This window comes from Mercenaria mercenaria, chromosome 12 (assembly GCF_021730395.1).
Source record: "Mercenaria mercenaria strain notata chromosome 12, MADL_Memer_1, whole genome shotgun sequence".
Taxonomy (NCBI): Eukaryota; Metazoa; Mollusca; class Bivalvia; order Venerida; family Veneridae; genus Mercenaria; species Mercenaria mercenaria.
The window spans coordinates 75,093,187-75,115,335 of record NC_069372.1 but is presented as its reverse complement, the minus strand read 5'-3'; the positions used below and the strand labels follow the sequence as shown (position 1 = coordinate 75,115,335).

General features: G+C 32.1%; 1 protein-coding gene and 1 long non-coding RNA gene across 2 annotated transcripts; both read left to right on the top strand.

Moving 5' to 3' along the window:
* The first annotated feature begins 2,552 nt into the window (after positions 1 to 2,552).
* On the top strand, positions 2,553 to 3,095 carry LOC123533489 (uncharacterized). The gene has a single exon (XM_045315134.2). The coding sequence runs from the start codon at positions 2,553 to 2,555 to the stop codon at positions 3,093 to 3,095; it is 543 nt and encodes a 180-aa protein (XP_045171069.2).
* Positions 3,096 to 6,822: 3,727 nt separating this feature from the next.
* LOC128547141 (uncharacterized) lies at positions 6,823 to 7,979 on the top strand. The gene is made up of 3 exons (XR_008366343.1): positions 6,823 to 6,939; positions 7,340 to 7,440; positions 7,913 to 7,979. It is a non-coding gene; the product is annotated as an uncharacterized LOC128547141 (long non-coding RNA).
* The last annotated feature ends 14,170 nt before the right edge of the window (positions 7,980 to 22,149 follow it).

Below are 22,149 nucleotides of genomic sequence, written 5' to 3'. Positions count from 1 at the left end.
TGTGGCAATCCCCGTTTTAAAATTTTAATATAAAATTTCAATTCAAATTTTTTCAGTGCGAATATATACCCGCCGATAAATTTCCTGTTTGGGGAAAGCCGGAGGGAAATTTTACTGGAAAATATTTATATCATGGGGGAGATTTAGTGTCACCTGTCAAAAATTTTAGTTTGTACTTTCAACATTTTTTTTTTTTGCGAACCACTCTCAATTTTAGAGAAAAATATTGGGTTTAAATACTTGTATAATGCAATAAAAATTAAACTAGGACGATTTAATGTCCATTATTATTGTAACAAAAAACTCTGTTCAGTTGGGGAAAAAAACAAAACCAAACTGAAAGGTAGACAATGCCAGTATCAAACATAGCCGACTCCAGGCCCTTGGCCTTTGTTCGAAATTTAATTCCGAGATTTTAGAAGGTCTATTTAAAACTTTTTGGAATCCCGGGGGTTCTTGGATTTCAACTTTGAAAAAAAATCATTTTTTCTTATAAAAATACGGTGCGAATACAACTACAAAAATATTAAAAAAAAGCGAATTGTTTCGGAACTATGTAATCATTCCCGAAAAAGGGGGAAATGCAGTACTACTTTAGAATAAGGAGGAAACTTTGCATGAATCTACACCAAACTTGATGGCACAAGAATAATAGGTAGGTACTGCTTTTCGAGCTGTTTTATATTAATACGCGTGCATATAAAGAAATCTGAGTTATATTTCTTGTCAGATGTTTTCAAATATAAAATGTTTCGATATTGCGTTCCAATTTTGATTCTTTGAATGTATAATTCTATACACCATTTTTATTTGTAATGCATTTAAGAAATATCTTATTGACGGTAGGTATAAACCACCGCTACATTTTTCTCTTTTTAGAGTTTCTCTTACAATAAGAGGTCGCTTGCCATCCCATAGAAAAACCGTTAAATTTTTTTTTTTAGTGGGAAATATATTTTTCTAGATTACTCTTGTTCGGTTCAAAAGTAACAATGAAAAAACATATGTTTTTAAAAAAGCAATAGCTTTTCCCGAAGTTTGGCTTAGCTTTTCCTACATTCAAAATGACGTAATCTTATTTTTAGAGCGCCATATTTCATCATTGTTTACCGGCAAAATATCCTTGAGTAACGCCAAGGGTTTTCAATGTTATTTCTTTGTGTTTTGGCTTTTTTTTACTTTCCTATTAAAAGGCCCGTAGTTTTTTGTTTATTCATTGTTGCCCTAGATGATTTTCATAATTCTAGAAAGTCCCAAAATTGCCCGAGGTTTTTTTCATTTTTTGGGCGGTTGTCGAAAACAATTCCGTCCAGTTGGAACCCCAATAATGCATAAAAGAAATGTACGAATTTCGGCTTTATCGAATTTTTGATAACCACCTTAGTCTTCACACTCCGCCGAAAGAAAATAGTTCTCAAATGGCAGCACATAGAACAACTGAAATTACCATGCTTCTCTGCGCGCTTTAATTGAATGCAGAGAATTAGTGTAGTATAAAGGTTGCGCATGCGTCAAGGCAAGTGGTTGAAAATTTTGAATTGTGAAAAATAAATGTGAAAATTATTAAATATATGGATATAAAAACATGTTTTGGATATAATATTGGGCTATAACCGATAAAAAATGGTATGTCAACAAACTGTCTGTTATAAATAGTCTTCACACTCCGCCGAAAGAAAATAGTTCTCAAATGGCAGCACATAGAACAAATGAAATTACCATGCTTCTCTGCGCGCTTAAATTGAATGCAGAGGATTAGTGTAGTATAAAGGTTGCGCATGCGTCAAGGCAAGTGGTTGAAAATTTTGAATTGTGAAAAATAAATGTGAAAATTATTAAATATATGGATATAAAAACATGTTTTGGATATAATATTGGGCTATAACCGATAAAAAATGGTATGTCAACAAACTGTCTGTTATAAATGAAAAATAAAAGTGCAAAAAAGAACTCTAAAACATCGAAAGCTCAGAAACGTACAAAATCTGAAGCGTCACCTAATAATGTGAGCGATGATCACCCAGATAAAAGTTGAGCGAAAATACAGCTATCCAAAATAATCAGCAAAATGGTTATTATCAACAGCTACTGGGGTGTAGTCCTACATTACAACCGAACTATATGAACCAACATGCCCCCCTACCAGGGGGACAGTATCTCCCCGGGGACCCTGCAGCGCAGACCCCCCAGCACTACACCACCCCACCTCAGTATAATCTCAGTCAGAGATCCTCACCAGTGCAATCGCAGATTCAAGTAAATTTACCAAACCCACCCAGTTATAACCAAATGGTGTTAGATAAACTCGAACAAATGAACAAACGATTGAACAAGCTAGACCTTATAGAGCAGCAAGTGAATAGAATTAACGATAAAGTTACCTCATTAGACATTAGAATGACCTTTATGGAGTCTAAAATGCATGAACAGGAACGAAAATTAATAGAAATCGAGACTAGCAGAAACTCTGACTCACAAGTTTGTGATGAATTGGAAAACAAACAGAAAAAATAGATAAAAGTTTGAGAGACCATAAATCCAAACAAGATGCAATGTTTCAGGACTATAGTGCTTTAAAAGCTGAAAATTGTAAACTCAGCGAGGAATTGACAGACTTGCAGGCTAGGTCTATGAGGGACAATCTTTTGTTTTTCGGTTTTGCGGAGGAGAAGTCCATAGCAGGTCGGAAATCGGAGGATTGCAGAGGAAAGGTCTTGACCCTTTGCCGTGACACCCTCGCGATGGATGACGTCGATTCGATAAAACTCCCCCGTGTGCATCGCATTGGGAAGTACACCGCCGGGAAAGTCCGTCTAATCGTGGCTAATTTTTTATACACGCCAGATAAAGTAGCTGTAGAACAGGCCTCGTTTGAAAGGCCCAAGGACAGCGATTACCGGGTCAGCGACCAATACCCAAGGGCGATTCAGGAGAAGCGCAGGCAGTTAATCCCTGACTTGAAAAAGGTCCGTGCAGACGGATATGATGCTATTATATCCTATGACAAACTCTTAATTAGGGGCATAAAATTCCATAATACGGCACACCAGCAGATGGAAAATGAGCAGACTGCAACAGAGGCAGTCAGTGTGTAGGCCAGCAGCGAACAAAAAACTGTTTCAGTCCTCCTGTGGAATATACAAGGTCTTGCCAAAAAACTCGATGATGGAGATTTTCTTAATTTAATACAGGAGTATGATTTGTTAATTTTCACTGAAACTTGGTGTACTCAATTGACAAATATCAATTTAAAAGGATTTGAGTGTCTTAATTGTCCAAGACCGAAAACCAATAAAAAGACCAAGCGTAATAGTGGAGGAATTATAGTTTACTATAAAAATACATTGTGTGGATTGATTGAGCTGGTGAAACATGACCGTAGGGGTATATTGTGGTATAAGATTAACTCGGGTGAAAAGAGTTTATTTTGTAGTGTGTTATGTTCCGCCGGAGGACTCGTGTGTTTATACCAGCAATAGTTCTTGTCTTTTCCAATTTGACTTTTTTGAGCAGTTATCGGAAGATATTAAGTCATATAAACAGTTCGGCGAAGTATTTATCTGTGGCGATTTGAATAGCCGTACCGGTGAATCGCCGGATTTCGTTACAGATATTAAACTATCGAGATTCGTAAATACTCCACAATTTGATAGTTACAATATTCCGATTCGTAAATCAGATGATAAAATGATAAATGCTTACGGCAGAAAACTCTTAACGTTGTGTAAGGAGAATGACTTATTCTTAACAAATGGTAGATTAGAGACAGGGAAATACACGTGTCATTGTGTTAGTAGGCGTAGACATGGCGCAAGTGTTGTTGACTATTTGATCACTAGTGCGGAATATTTTTAAATTATTTCAGATATGAGTGTGCGGGATTTGAACGAATTTTCAGATCATTGCCCTATATCATTTAATTTGCTTTGTGAAAATAAACGCATACAAAAAGAGAATGCACAAACAATTACAAAATTAAAATGGGACCCAAATGCAAAAGGTGATTTATCAGATCTGCTTGAATCAAAAAGAAACATTTTTAATGACTTGACAGAAAATATCATGGAAGATAGAGGTGAAATTAGTGATAGTATTGTATCTTTTACAAATGCTATTAACGAGTGTTCTTTTCAGATGTTTGGTAAAGTTATTACTGCCAAAAATGATAGTACCCAGAAAAATAGAAATCCATGGTTTAATAGTGACTGTAGAAATGCAAAACGTCAATTTATGCAAGACAAAAGTACACTTAAATCAAATTATTCAGATTTTAATAGACTTAAGTTTTTAGAAAGTAGAAGATTATTCGTAAATGTAAAACGTAAAACCAAGAAAGCATATTTTTCAGATGAAAAATGTAAGCTATCTGAAATGAGTAGAAAATCGCCTAGGTCGTTTTGGAAGAAAGTTAATTGTTACAGAAACAAAAATTATTGTAATGATGATATAAACTTAGATGAATTTGCTACATATTATAACAATTTGTTAAACGCGGATAATGCATCCGCTTCCGATACAGAAACACTGAATTTTGATATTCCTGAGAATAATAATGTATATATTAATTGTCTACACAAGTCTTTCACACAAGATGAAATAGAAAAAACTATTTCTAGCTTGACGCGAAACAAAGCACCAGGATATGATCAAGTAGTTTCGGATTTCTTTATTGATTCAAAACAATTCATTTCACCCTTTTTAGTAAAGATATTTAATAAGTTATATTCAGATGGAAATTACCCCAGTTGTTGGACAAAGGGTATTATTGTACCATTGCATAAAAAGGGAGACAAATCTAACCCTGTGAATTATAGAGGTATAACTCTTGTTAGTACAATGGGAAAAATATTCTCTCTTGTTCTTCGTAATAGATTGAATAAGTGGTGCGAAGAACAACATGTTTTTAATGATTCACAATTTGGTTTTAGGAATAATAGAAGTACATCTGATTGTGTTTTTATTTTACATAGTATTATTAAGAAAATAATTTTAAGTAAACAATCTTTACATTGTTGTTTTGTAGACTATGAAAAGGCATTTGACACTGTAAATAGGGAAGCTTTATGGTAAAAACTTACACATATTGGACTAAGTTCTAAAATTTTGAAAATCATGAATTCAATGTATGCACAGGTAACAGCATGTGTCAGAAATTTTACGACACTGTCAAAGTTCTTTGACGTCTCTTTGGGCCTTAAACAAGGAGAACCCCTTTCTCCGATTCTCTTTCTCCTTTACGTGAATGACGTCACATGTAATATGAATTTTAATGCATTGACGAAAACCGACTTAAACCAACTATGTATGTATATGCTTTTATTTGCAGATGGTATGTTATTATTCACAACTATGTCAGAGAGCCTACAGGCTCAGATTGATAGTCTTTATATTTATTCACTAAAACGGGGATTGAAAATCAATATAAATAAAACAAAAATTTGTATTTTTAATAACAAGAGATTGCAACCTAATGTAGGCTTTTACCTAGAGCATTTTATTTTCAAGGGAAATAATTGTGGTCTGACAGTATTATTTTGAAAATCACAGTTGAGATTTTTTTATGTGTGCACCGGTACAGTTTTGCGGGGAAGTGAAAGTTGCCATGGAATTTTGTATTCTTCTAAAAACAAGGTAAGTTGACAGTTTTTGTTGAAATATATATCTGATAGCTGACACATAGGAGAATGTTTTGCTTTATATCCATCTTACAGATTTTTTTGAAAATGAAGAGAAACAGGGGGAATTCTGTAAATTTCTTCTTATATGCAAATGAGCTGAAAATGTATTGAAATGACTAGATCAGAAGTTTATGCCTTTCCAGTAAGTTTTTCCCTACCTTTGACGATAGTTATTAAAAAGTATAGATAATATGAATTAAGGCACCGCCTAGCATGGGGATTTATCTTTTATATATCCACTTACAAAGAAATATTCAACACTCAAAAGAAAAAGAAACTTCGCTCTAAACAGTAAAGTTTACATGTAGTGTCATCATACCTCTTACAGCGAATATCATACTTTGCTAAATTTTACGGGAAGCCGTGTCGGTGACTTCATTCACCGCGTTCTCGCACTGGCTTTGGATTTTTTTTGTTTGTTTGCAATCCACGCAGAAACTTGACGGCATTTACACTTCCTTACTATTTTAAAAGTGTTTTTCAGTTGCATGTACAGTTTTCATTACGAAAAAGAAGTAAAAGAATCATGTTGGCGCGGTTTACGAATTTTCTGTGACTGATTCGGGATGCTCGGATGTTCATGCAGACAACCAGTCTGCGGTGTGTACATAAACCGGAACCGGAAAACACACAAAAAAATGCCTCAGTATATGCAGACAACAAAGACGAATAACTATATACGGACGTTGCCGTCTCGGGGATTTTTATCCCCGGCGCTTCGCGCCGTGGATAAATCCCCTATCAACCTCTTTGCTGATATTAGTACCTAAAATTTTCAGCCTGTGAATAGCTGTGGAAATCTGGGACTTCCTTTTTTTTGAAGATATAAATAGATCTAAGCTATATTTAGACTAAAGTTTTTTTCAGTATAACAGCATGTAGAGAACCCTTACATACAGTCAAATATTCTTGATATTGCAAGGAAATTTAATGCGTTTTTCAAGTGCTTGCTGTTTCTTATGTTTTGCATACTTGATATAGGTCATTGTCAATGTCAACTATCATTATACTGACATTTGAAGTTTTTTTTCTAAATTACCTCCCTTATATATGCAATTTTCTTCATTCATTTTATTGGTAATTACTTCCCTTTATGTTTAGCAAAACTTCTCAGATTCCATTTAATTAACTCCCTTTATTTAACATGAAAAATTCTCTTGTGTAATGATTATTTGTTTATTTTACTTACAGTGTCTGATACATGTAGTTGCAGTCTGTCTTTTGAAGCTGTAGAAATAACAAGAAAGAGGCTGACATAGTGGTATAGTTTGTTATATATGAAGTTTATTGATGGCATTCATGTCATGATGATATCATTAAAGTACAACATACATTGATTTCCTGACAGTCATGTGTTATTACATTTGAACTGAGACTGTTTTATAATCAGGTTCATGATACTTTTTTTTAATATACATTGTATACAATAGTTGCATTTTTTTTTTCAATATAAATTGCAGCTTTATAAATTAGAACACTTCAGGTTCATGTTTGATATAGTTTATTAATGATTATAATTTTAATCATACAATGAGTTATGAGATATTTTATCAATTTTTATATATTTAGATTAATAAATGTAAAAAGTCTGTATTAAATGCATAGGTCATCTTTTGTACAAAAATAAAGGGAAAAAAATGTTGTATAATTTTCATTTTCAGTTTTGGTAGGGAAAAGTTTGAGTATGTACATGTACAGTTGTTTGACCTGTCTTACCCTGTGGCAGTCCAAGAAGATGTTACCATTATGAAAAATGCAGGAGGTATTATGCTTTTGTATGTTAAACAAAGGTCTCAAAGCATTTATATGATGTATGGCTACATTCTTGCTTCTGAAATAATTGTACAAGACAGCTATAAGACTAACATTCCTGACAAGATGTGAACCTTCTGGACTTTATGTCAGCCTGGCATAAACATTTCTTTCCTGTAGCTTTGGGTATCCCTCAATTTACTAAGTACATATCTCCATTAAAAATAATGATAATAGATATGGTTTAGTAATAAATGTGTGATAGCTTTGTAATGTCAACATTTCAAAAATAGAATGAACATGTACTTTGATAATAGATATTGAAATACAAATTTCAGTATATTGTATCAGTCAGCAAAAACATGAAGTACATTTGTATCTTTGTATTAAGATAATTAGAACAATTATATATTCAAATGCTTTGACACTGATTTTATGTTGATTTTCAGAATGTGTGTGAATTAATGTTTACAATATTTCAGAACTTGAAGACAATGGTTAGTGCAGAAGGGAAATAAAGTTATGACAAAAGTAACAGATAGAAATAAGGTAAACTATTGTGATAAAAAGACATGGCCAGTGATGCACATCACAAAGGCATTATTTAATTTAATTTTTTGTCACTTATGAGTTCTGTAAAGCTACTTTTGCAATATATATAAAATGATTAGGATTAATTTTTTTTTACTGTGACCTTTTTTTCACATGATTTTGTCAAGACTGACAATTTGTTCTTTGGAATAAGATAGTTAAAGGCGGCATTGTGTCACATAAATTATGTCTGCATAGTTGCCTAACATTACATGTCAAATTGTAAACAAGGAAATTATAAATTTGGAAAATCCTTTGTTGTTTTTCTTCATTTAGCTCAGTTGAAGGAGATGAAGTTTGAAGCAATTTTCACAGTACAACCTCTCCAGAGTAGCTCGCTCTGAAGCAAAAACCTCTCTATAACAACATCATGAGAATTTCCCTAAGCTGAAATATAACTATCAAATTTACTTCTCCAGCACCTCAAAATAATTAAATTATTTGTATATCCCACAGGGTATTGCTATACAGAGGTTGCATTGTACTTATAATATCTATGATTTCAAATGCTTTAAGAAAAACAACACTTTCAACAAGGGGAAAAGTGAACATATATTACTCATAAGGTGAAGTTTTGGCAGTTCTCAAGTTCATTGTTTTTGCATGCTATATAACACACTTTAGGTAGTTTATCATTATTACATCATATACTAATCAGAGGTTGTAGGTTGTTGTTGGAGCTTTTAGGTGAGATTATAGGTGAACATCATCAGATTTATCTGTTTATTTTTTCACCATTTTATTTAATATGTACATTGAATGTTATAAAATATGCAATCTTTTCAGACAGTCCTGTTAAATAACTTGTCATTTAGTGGATCTAAGTATATGTAAAATTTAAATAAAGCAGCAAGCCAAGTAGCAACACAATCTTGCTGCTTAAAACAAGTAATTCCTTAGACAAGCTGAAATTAGACAAAATGTCAATTTGTAGAGCTACCTGACTTGCTGCTTGATAATATATTTCTAATATTAGAATATCTGCAAATGTATAAAATGATGTTATAATTGTTTTAAAAACTCATGTTTTATTCTCTTTATGTAATAAAGTTTTACATTTGTATTTCCAGAAGTGCTACAAGTGTGTTGTCATGTGAAATGGAATTTACCCCAACTGTGCTGCAAGATGTATATTCAAGTGCAAGACAGCCATGCACCAGCTGTAAACTGAGATGGACTCATATAATAAATATGTTGACTTTTCTATGTATTATCATCTGTACAGAATGCGTCCATGACAAGACTGTATACATATATTGTTAAATCATTTTTTATTTCCATTATTGCATGCATTAGCGAGTAAGATATGGAACAAAAAATGGCAAAGATGTTCCCCTTTGTGAAGAAAGCACCAAAGTTTGCATGATATTACTTTAAGGTATCCCAAATCCTACGAGAGGAGGAGACACGCTATATCTGCCCTGGAACCTCCTTTTAAATCAGTTTAAAAAAGGGAGGTAAAAATGTCTTGAAAATAATATTTTCTTCCTTTAAATTGAATTTTATCTATAAAGTAATGTTTCATATGATCTAAACAATGGATAACATATCACTAGCATAGCCAAACAACCATTTGGTATTGACAATATACAAAGTTTACTACAAAAAACTTTTATTTCTCAAGATACATACTAAAAAGGGAGGCAATCAGATTTTACTGTATGTTTAATTTCAAAACTGCGTGTGAAAAGATGTTTCTTATGAAGAAAGAATGAAAGTTGTATTATAAAGTGTTATAAAGTATACTGGATCAGAAATGGACTACATATACGATTTGTTGGCTTGAATAGACCAAAACATGAGGCCCCAAAGGGGAACTACCTTTTATTTATTTCAATTAAATATATCTACAACAATTTCAAAAATGTTAATTCATTACCTTAACCAATTATAACCCTTGACACAAAATGTATTCAATTACATTTTATACACACTCAATATACATGACTCAGGAAAAATAATATGAAGTCCTTAAAGGGGAAATTGTTAAAAATCACATTTTAAGGGCAAATTAATTTATTTCAATCGTTAAAATATTATATTTCTGAACTAAACATAAGTAAAAAACAGAATTCATGGATCAAATGTATAACATATCAAAAAAAAGTAAAAAACATTCACATGTTTAGGTCCATGAGTTAACCTATATATCTGTATTATTATTTGGGCAATAGATTTATATAAAAAGAGAGGCCCTTCAATGGATCATTTTTGTATGTTACATAACAGTAATATGACATAATCATGTTTTCAAATCAAATGACTCATCCAAAGACCCATAAAATAAAATAAACTGATATTTACACCCATTCAATAGATATCTAAGAATTGTAACAGGTTTCCCAGTACTTCTCTAATACATTTGTTTGACAAATTTATATTTCTTATACATGAATGTGTTATTGCACTGGCATTTAATTGGTTCTATGAAGTGTACATAGTAATGAAAGTCAAGTGTCATTTAACTGATCAATCCAGATTCAACAGAATTAAGGTATACAGACACTAAACAGAAAACTGGCACGGAAAAAATCATGGTAGTTGCAAAATGGCGCATTCAAAGAGTCCTCCTTCTTTGCTCTGTAGAGCTTCTTTCCTTCCTTTTTTACATTTTGTTTGCTGAAATCACATACCAGATCTATTCTTGACATGTAGGAAGCATTTTTGCAATAATATGATAGCATGACAGATTTATTATGGAAATGTAGGTCATACAATTTGGGGTATCATTTTTAGTGGATATTGTAGTTGGTTTGTTTGACTGAAGTACATGACTCCCATTTGATGTTTTTTCAGCACTGACAATATTCTTTAAGAAAATGTAAAAATGTAAGCTACAGATATTTAAAACGGGTCCTGCTCTGTGCTGTAGCCATTTGAAATTTGTCAACTTCATCTAGAATAAAGAAGGCCAGCTATTTAGTATGTCCATACCTTAATGTCTCTCCACAAACATGGCTTCATATATAAATATTAGAAATGTGAACATCAGGTAATTTAGATGTTTTCGTGCTGTCTATTACCTTTAGGAACTAGAATTTTATCTGGCACCATTTACTGACTTACAGCTTGATACCTTTGTTCATAACACGACCATGTATTGTTCCAAAAGTTTGAAGTCACAACATGTGGTGCACTTATTGGTAGGCGAAATGGTACACATTTGTTTGCCGTAAATGCATAAAAACAAAACCACAAAGGCATAATGTTACGAGCAACCAACACTGATACACACTGTTAATTTCTATAGTAAAACAGTTTGCTAGTTGTTAGCTGTAGCTTCATTTGGCCGTTTCAAACAGTTCTGGTACATGCTGACTAATTCCGTAGTAAGCCGTCTTTTTGGCATAAAAACAAGGACAAAAATCTAAAAGACACATGAAAGAACGTAGACTTAAAACTAACATTCTTTATAATGCATTATCTGGTTGTGATACTGTCTCAATACGTTTGCAGAAATATCAAAATGAAGCCAGAGAATATATTTTCTTAAGCAATTAGACGTATTGAAAGCAACCCCTGAGAGATGTTCACGTATGTAGCAAATATCATTGTATCAAGCAGGTTGTAGACAGGCATTTATAGCATACATTGACATTGCTAATCATGTCAACTAGAAATGGTGAAGAGAGCTGGTACTTTGCTTTAATTATGTAATACACTTCATAATTAGCTGCTATAAATTGAAGGAAACTCATCAATGTAACTACAAGAATACATACAAAGGCAGATATAAATGTATCAAGCCAATCCTGTGTACTTAGACATTTTGAAGACATATGTGCTAGAGAGTGAAATACTGGCAAACCTATTACAGTTTTTAAAATTAGTTAAATATTGAAAGAGTTGTTACGCCTAAAATTAAAAAGTTGTTTGTTTAGGGTAACCTGATTTCAACTTTTGTAAATTCACAAAAAATGCTTGGGACATTACCCTAAACAAGCAATTTTCTAGGACTTATAACTGCGCTACTGAGAGGTATTCCTAACACTGTACTGGACAAAGAGCACATATCAGCTATGATTATAACTAGGACGGCTAGTATATTTTAAGGAGACATTGTTTATAAACTAATCGATTAATCTTTACCTTACAAAATTTACATCTAACTCTATTTGGTATGACCCTCTTTATTTCTGTATCATATTTTCATCTTAAACTATTTTTATATGTAACTATTTGCGTTCTTGGGGTGTCTGCAGTAAATCACTGCACTTTAGAAATGTTTATAGTTATAAGCTCTGTGGAGGGGTTCAGTGAGAGAGACCGTCTAGTGGTAAAGGTGTTGTCAGATCAATAGAAAGGTCATTGGTTCAAACCGTACAAAGGTTAATCTATCATACAATACCAGTGCTATTTTCAAGAAAGCGGAATTTAGACTGATTCTAAAACTTGAAATCTTTATCTAATTCAAATAAATTATTATTGAATATAGTATAAATTAATAATAAAGACAACAATACATTTAGTTCACATTCCATTTTCTTTTGTTGTAAAGAAAGCATTAGGATGATCGTATGCTTTAGCTTGAAGTCATTAATTGTCTTGAAAAACATATAAATTATGTTTTGTATAATACGTTTTACATGAATTTAAATTAGATATTGAATTACAAGAAAAACACAAAATAACCCCTTCTATAGCTGCTCTTTTGAATGCTTAATAATATGCATAGAGAAATCAAACTATCGGTAACCCATATAAGTATAAGTACTGTAAAATCGATTATATGAATTACAGTATGTAGTACTACGTATATGTGAACTTGTTTTATAAAATACCCTTAATAAACCTCAAAATGTAAAGAATGTTTAAATAATATTTTGATATAATTATATACTAAAATTAGGTTTGTTTACCTGAGTGATATAATATTCACACTTAAAAATAAAGTCATCATGTTAATGAAATTTTTAAACAATTTCCCCCCTTTTAGGGCCTCATCTATGTCATTTGTTAGTGTCCTATATATCAAATGTGTATAAAATGTAACTAAATAAATATCATGTCAATAATAGTTACTTATTTTGGTTTTAAATTAACCTTTTGGACATTGCTTTCAAAAATATATGATTAAAAAAAATAAAATATAGGTCCCTTTTTGGGGCCTCATTTTAAGCTAATTGAGGTTAGCGAACTGCGTGTCTCCTCCTTTTTTTGGATTCAGCATACTTCAGAATAGTTACCTACAAAGTTTGGTGCTTTCTTCACAAAAGGAAAAATCTTTTTCCTATAACCTATTCACTACATGTAAGAAGCAAGCATTTAACAATTGCATTCATAGAAGTGTTAAAATGTGATCAATCTAATTTAAAGAAACACATTTAATTGGACTTTTTAAGTTTCATAGTGTTTAAGTGAAACTTAAGTATTTTACAATTTGGTTGGTACAAATGGTTGTTTTGTTTATAGATCTTATTTTTTTCCATCCAGGAGAATAAAGAAATATACATTTAAAAATATCTCATCATTCCAGATAAGTACACTACATAATCAAAATAAAAGAAATAAGAACAAAATATGTTGGTGGAGTTTTATTTTCAAAAATTTGATATACAGTCTTTGTAGTATTTACTTCTTTAGATATGTTGGACTGAAATGGGAATAACAACATACTTTAAATTTTTGTAGTCATAAGTTAATATGGGAATTATTAACTTAAAAAGATTTTATCTCACAGTTATGCCATCTGAGCTTTAATATTTTTCAACATTGTCATTGGCAACAAGGCTCAAAATTATTTGTTGTGTATACCTTGCATTCATGTGTGATAAAAGCTTTTATGGTATTCTTTAATATAATTTATGCTTTTCATCTTACCATGGATTAAAAAAATATAAATTTATTTGTCTGAAAATTAAGGTAAAAATACTGACTGATTAATTTGCAATATAAGAAAGCTTATTTGAGATAAAGGGAGGTAATTCCATAAAAATATGTAGAATGTAGATGATAAATGTAATGAAGGGAGGTAATAAAATATTGTGAAGTTATTAGTCTTCATTTCTTTGATGAGCTAATTAATTGTTTTACATTTTGGTTTATTAACTACAAGTATGACCTAACATGTGTACCTGTCCTGAAGGAAAATAAAATAGGATGTTTGATGTCCTTGTACTGTTAAGTTGTTCCTGTATTTGTTTACATTCCATGTCTGAATGAAATGAAGAAACAGACTTTAATGAGGGTATCCCGGGAAAATACCTAAGTTTATTTTTATATCAGCAAATATGATGAGATAGTCATTCAGGAGTTGTCTATCCTATTTCAAAAAATGCTATGGGGACTAAATTTTTTGGAGTAAATATCTCTTTTAAAAAATATCACACAGCATTTTAATATTGTATATATATTATCTGATGCACTTAGCAATATATATTTGGAGTCAAAATGTTAAAAATTCCGGTTTAAATTTTTTAGTTACAATGTCTACCTAATGTACAATTCTTTGTAAATAACGAATCGTTAGAAATTGTTGATTCATTTTGTTACCTTGGGGTAAAATTTACCCGTAACGGTAATTTTACAGAAGCTATCTCAACATTATCCGATCAGGCATTGAGAGCTTTGAACGGTCTTTATTCAATTTTTTCAAGGGTAAAAATGGACGTTAAAACTAAGCTTTTACTGTTTGACCGGATGGTTATGCCTATTCTTCTATACTGTGCAGAAATATGGGGAATATATAATGTAAAAGATATAGAACAAATACACATGAAATTTTGCAAAAGAATACTAGGGGTAAAAACTCAGACATCAAATATGGCTGTCCTAGGAGAGCTAGGTAGATATTCTTTGTCAGTTATGTGTAAATACAATATTTCCTTATTACGTCAGGTTACATGTGCAACAACAGACAATGTAATAATCAAATCAGAAAAAAACATACATATGGGTAACAACTAGAAAGTAAATAGCAATAACTTCTTTTTTATAAATTTTATAGTAAACTCTGTAATAGGTAGGGTAGGGGACAGTGATATTCATTTGTCCGCTTAATTTATTTAAAGTATTGAATTTAGCATGGAAATTCAGTATTGTACTATAGGTAACCAGCGCACGATAAAATCGTGAGCTGATCCAAGTGAGTAAATAAGGAATGTCATTGACAAGATATACTACTACAATCAGTAAAGGGTCACGAGGAAAGTAATTCAATGTTGGGAGAATTGCACTTTATGAATGAGTAGATATTATATAACAGTACAAACAAATAGGAGTACATGTGTTAAACTGTGATTAACTTGAATATATTTGGATTTATACAAACAAATTTCTACTGAACGTGCTTCATAATATAGGATACAAATGTGCTAAGATTTTTAAGTAGTTTTGGATCCTTACTGTTCATAAGTTGGCTGTATTTAATGATGTTAGGATTTCTGTAAAATTTTACTGGGATGAGCTGGATTCTTTTAACTCTAAAGCGATTACAAACAAGTAGATAGTGAAATTCGTCGCCTAATTCTCTGGAGCATGAGGAACATTTCCCATCATTGTATGGAACATTTGACCAGCCACCTGTCTCAATAGGCAATTTATGATTTGCAGAGCGATACTTAATAATTGGTAAGTACAGATGCTTAGGTAATAATGTTAGATAGTTCTCACAAGCGTGTTGATCTTTAAAAAGGCCGTAAAACTTACCCTTATTAGATGCTTGCATTTTACTGTGCCAATCCGAAAGGAATTGGTATATCAATGTTTGTTTTACTAAAAGGTGAATATTGTTGCAAGTTAGATTTGCTTGATTTAAAAATATGCTACTATTTCCAGTTTCTAACATAATTAATTCATTTAAAATTACGTGTGCTATTTAACATAATATTATAGGCAATTCTGGAATACTTATTAGAGTCATCTATAACTAGTTTATTCCAATATTTGATAATTTTTGTGCGTATTAAAATGTCAATCGGATATCAGCCCAGCTCGCCATATAAAATGAAAGCAGGGGTACTTTTGCGTGAATAAGTGATTTTACGTAGAAATTCTAGGTGAGCCTTTTCAATATCACTTGAATTTTCTATACCCCATACTTCGCAAGAAAAGGTCAGGATTGGTACTACCGTGTTGCCAAATAATTTTAATTGAAGATCTATTGTTTAATTCAAATTATAGATACGTCTGTATAAAAGATGCATTGCTTTTCTAGCTTGTGTAATTAGATGCATTCTAGCTTTATTAAATTTACTCGTTGGGCGAAAAACAACACCCAAATATTTATACTGATCAACAATTTCTATATCTGTTCCATTTAAAATAAATGACATATTCCGCGTACCGCGTTTATTAGAACCAAAAATCATGGCCTTTGTTTTATCTGTATTAATTTGGAGTTTCCACATTTGACAGTACAAATCGTTTAGGCATTTTTGAAATTCATCCGGGCTATCAGCTATTAAGACAGTATCGTCTGCAAAAAGGAGAACGAAGATGCACAAAATTCTAACTATTTCATCAGACAGATACTCTAAACGGATTCCATGGTTGTCTTTAGATTCCAAAAAGTCTAAAAGATCGTTTAAGAACAAAGAAAATAAAAGAGGCGAAAGATTTTCTCCTTGTCGAACGCCACATTCACACGCCAGCATGGGGGAGAATTTACTATTGAGTTGGACGCAAGACTGTATATTATTATACATATTGCGAACTATTCTAAGGAATTTCCCATTAATAACATTTTCAATTAACTTCTTGAATAACTGGGCCCTTGGTAAGTTATGTTATCAAAGGCACGAGAAAAGTCCACGTAAGCAACGGACAATTTACGTTTCTTGGTCTGCAGTAAATTTACTAGAAAATTTAAGGTAAAAACATGGTCTACGGTAGAATAATTTTTTCTGAAGCCCGCTTGATTTTCATGTATTATATTATATGTATCAACAAACTTAGTCAACCTCTCATTTAAAACCCCAGTAAATAGTTTACCTAAGCAACTAAGAATTGTGATTGGCCTATAATTTTCAGGTGACGAAGTAGAGCCCTTTCCTTTATAAATCGGGATAATATAGCCCTCAGACCAAGTAGTGGGTATAATTCCTGTATCTAAAATTACATTAAAAAGTTTTGTGTATATAGGTTACATTAAATCTTTGGTAGATTTGATATATTCATTGGTGATATTGTCGGAATTACTCGCCGCTTTTCCATTCTTACATTTGTCAATGATTTTTGAAATTTCATTAACAGTGAAAGGATCATTCAATATAGCATCATTATTAAATAAATTTGTTTGTTCAGCTTGAAATACATCATTTTCGTTAGGTGCAGAATTTACAGTTTTAAAGTACTCATAAAACTCTTCGACTGTAGGCGTTTTTCCGTTTCTTACAGAAGAAAGTCTATTTAAAAACTTCCAGTACGATTTAGGGTCTGATTTTTGCATTTGTCTAAGTTTAGACTCATTGATAAAATTGTGTTTATTTAGGTAGTATTTCATAGTACGCGTGTAATCCTTACTGGCACGGTTGAGTAAACTTCTACTGTGGTCATTTTTGTTCAAAGTATACTGCTTTCGCATACGATTGTAAACAATACGCTTGTTGCGACAACGCGGCCCGTACCAGGGTTTATTTTTTTGTAAAATTATTAGATCCGTGTAAATTACGATAACGCTGTTCATTTGAAGATTGATATGTCGTGAACGTAAATTTTGCCGAGTCGTCGAAAATGTTAACAATACTCGTAATAATATCATTCAACTGAGTTTTTTGGCCACTAGAATCTAGTGCGAAATTATCTAATAATGAGTTAACCATTGCAATCTTAGTTACATCAATATTTTGTACAAATTCATTTGATTTCCTATTTTGCCACCTGGGTATCGAATTTCGTCGAGTGTTATCATTTGCATTGATGTTTACATTTACTACATCAAAATTTATTTGTAATGAAAGTAGGGCATGACCATCTGAAAATATACTGTCAACTTCACTAATACTAAAGTCAATCAGGCTTTTCAACAAATTAGCAGACGATATAGAATAATCAATAATAGATGTGTTTTTAAAAGTAAAATTGCCAACATTCTTGTCTTGGCCAAAACGGCCGTTCATAATAGATAAATTGTTGTTTTTACAAATGTCAATTAATTTACGACCTGTAGTATTTATTTTGGGGTCTCGAGATGAGCGTAGTATACTCATGTCAAACTTACTTAAGGTTTCTGCTTGGTTAAAGAAATCAACAATTTCATCATCAAGGTCAAAATAACTAGTTAAAAAATCATCAGCTTCAGTAAAATCGTCAAGTGCAGCCGTATGGGCATTAGCATCACCAGTTAACAAAACATTAACATATAAATTGCACATATCGACAATTTCATTTTCAAAAATCAACAATTCGTCCTGGTTAAAATATTTAGAAGACTCCGGAGGAATGTACATAACACCAGTTAACAAATCGTCGTTAGAACGTGCAGCATTTGTTTTAACTTTTAGCCACATAATATAATCTGAATCGGATTGTATTATTTCCACGTGATCATACAACATACTTGAAACAAAAATACATATACCACCTGATTTGCGCAGAACTGCCTGTTTTCTGGGCTGTTTTAACACTTTGTAATATTTAAGATTAAGTTCGTCATATTGATCTATTTTGCATTCTGTACAACAAAAAATATCGAACTTTCCCACCAAATCTGTGAATTTTTGGTAGTTTAACCTAGATTTAATGCCGCATACATTTAAAGTACCAAAGTTCAGTATTTTGCGAGGAGGCTCGCTACTTGAGTTCAAGATAAAGGTGGGGTTCACTGGCCCCTGACTGTCCTATGTAGCTTTTTTATCCTGGGCCATATCTTTCGATCGACTGCGTGATATCCTTGACATGGGGCTATGAATTTGCGACGTGGTAGTCGTCTGCGCAGAGGTTAGATTAATATTAGAGTAATAAAATACTGGTTTAATTATGAAAAATAAACAGCCTATCATGTACAAAATATTCATAAATGAAAGAGAACATGTGAATGGAACCAATTGTATTCCATGGGTTAAATCTGTGAAAAAGTTTCTAGACGAATTAGGTTTTGGGTATATTTTCTATCAGAACGATATCGATGGCCAGTTATTTCCTATGTTAAAACAACGATTGAAAGACCAGTTTACTCAAGAATGGCGTGCCTCAATAGATAACTGTACAAAACTAGAGTATTATAGAAAAAGTAAAACATCATTTGGTTTTGAAAATTATTTGACTTTTTGCGAAAATGATCACCTAAGGAGATTAATCACATGTTTTTGTTTATCATCTCATCGTTTAGCTATAGAAACAGGGAGATATAATGGTGTAGAAAGAAATAATAGAACATGTCAAAATTGTACCAATTTAGTTGAAACTGAGTACCATTTTATTATGTGTTGTCCTAAATATAGAGAGCTAAGAAAAATATTTTTACCAAAATATTGTATGAATTGGACGACAATTGAAAAGTTTACAGTATTACACTTATGAAAACAAAAAATCAGAGAACCATTGTTAAGTTTGGAAAAATTTTAAAAGCTGCATATAAGCTTAGAAATAACACAGATTAATAAGTAATAAAGTTCATGTTCTTCTGTTCTGGTAATACGTACATAACGCTTTAGTTATAACAGGTATATCTCTGCGTGTCTGTCTTGTATTACACATGACATACAACAGTGAGATATTTTGCTATTATATGCATGTTCACATGTCATTCTTGTTATTTCGTTTCGAACAAGTGTGGCACTTGTGAATCCTGCATGTTTTTCAGATCATAGTTATATATTTGTAAACATGTATATCTGTATAAGTTATTAGAATAAAACTATTATGTTTAACATGTAATTATATGGTAAACCTTCCTTTACAGATCGTGATACCTTATTATACATATAGATCTAAATGATTATATTTAAATTCAAAATACTTAGGTGTATGCGACCACGTTGTCTATGACAAATGTTTCGTATTATATACTATATGATGCATTTTATGTTTGTTATATTTATTTTGTTTGTAATGTTCGTTGCCAAAGTCATGTGAATGATGATGTGCAATAAAAGTATTTGTTGTTGTTGTTGTTGTAGTATAATCACGAGCAGACGATGTGCCAGCTGACCAATAAACTAAGCACGCTTTATATATACGAGAAAGTGTTCTTTTCGCTGGATGACGGATTTTTCATTGAAGATTTTACATCAATGGAAATCACAAATAAATTAGCTGTAGTAAAAAATCAGAATTTAGGGGAAGTAAAAGCTCGGATATTTGTTATTTTTAACCACCACAAAGAAGTGAAATAGAATAAAAGAACTTTGATAGATGCTTTTGATATTTAAAAGAAGTAAAAGACTTTTCCAATGATTTATGATACTTGGAAATTTATTGAGAAAGGAATTTATTATTTGCCGAATAGAATATTACTTAGCTCTCGGTAAATCTGTAAAAGTTATTACTATTTTAGAGCAAAAACAAAAAAAGTTCATGCTCAAATGATTTGGCTATTCTATTACAGTCTTTTTTAATTTGCAACACGGTCATCAGTTATATGTGTATTCCTTAAAAGTCTGATCGTCCCTGCTATAATTAGTGACCTTAAAAATGTGTTTCAGTTCTGTTCCCTATGTTATTATAGTTTGATGTATATTGGACCAATAGTCATTACAAAATGTATGATTGTTTTGTAATTGTGTGTATGTGTCTACACGCACATATGGGCAATCTGACCATGAAAGTCTGCATTGTTTATATTTAGTCATTAAATTCACAATGAACATAGAAGTTTGGCAAGGAAATGGTTACACTGTTGTAAAAAACAAACGAAAAAGACATTTACTTGTTTAACAGTCCCAACAGAAAAGGGACATTGCTGATCTCGGACCTGACAGAATGAACATATTTCAAGACAATCCGTCCTCCAGTATTTACAATGCTTTAACATTTCTTTTTGCAAACTGTTGAGTGTCATCAACGTACAGATTGATTCCGCTTGGAGAAGATAGAGCAATGGAGCAGCCTGAACGTTTATAAATTATTTACAATGTTTTTGTTTTTTGTATCAATTATACAGATAGTCTTTTTGAAACGATTGTCTTAATCTATATGAAATAGTGTACATATACTGTCTGTACATTGTATGTTCATGGGTCATAAATGAATTACAACGAAATAAAGATATACATTTCTACATAAGCGCATTTTCTGAAAACAGAGTTTTATACATACATTTAAAGTAATTCTGTATTTAGTGTAACCTTGAATCCTGCACTCAGAGAATACAGCAGAATATGTATAGTGTATTAGTATCCAGTTCCTTATATTTTGCAAGAGTTTTGTTATAATAATAAATTCACTGATGCCGATTTAAGAATGACGAGAACTTTAAATGAGAATTTTCGTGTGTTTGTATAATTTGCAGGTAGGTAGGTAGGTATTGTGGGTATGTATGTAGGTAGGTAAATAGAAACTTTACGCTGAGGTTTCCGAAAACTTTTGCATTGGTTACACAAGGGATTTAAGGCCAAAGAACAAGATGGGGAGCGATACGCTTAAAATGTTACGAGCGACTTTGATGGAGACGTACTTCAAAAAAGTGGAGTAAAATTAGATTTGAAGGCATGGTTTAAACTTAAAACTATATTTATGTATACCACCACGTGCAAACACGTGATGGCACTACCCATTACCAACTGTACACGTTACTATATTATATTCAAATAAGTAAATTATCAAAAATGTTCTTGATGATAACATATTACACATAATTATGTCTCCCCTAGGAGACATATTGTTTTTGCCCTGTCCGTCCGTTCTTCCGTCCGTCCGTCCGTCCGTATGTCACACTTCATTTCCGAGCAATAACTGGAGAACCATTTGACCTAGAACCTTTAAACTTCATATGATTGTAGGGCTGCTGGAGTAGATGACTCCTATTGATCTTGGGGTCACTCCATCAAAGGTCAAGGTCACAGGGGCCTGAACATTGAAAACCATTTCCGATCAATAACCAGAGAACGACTTGACCCAGAATGTTGAAACTTCATAGAATGATTGGTCATGAAGAGTAGATGTCCCCTATTGATTTTGGGGTCACTCCGTCAAAGGTCAAGGTCACAGGGGCCTGAACATTCAAAACCATTTCCGATCAATAACTAGA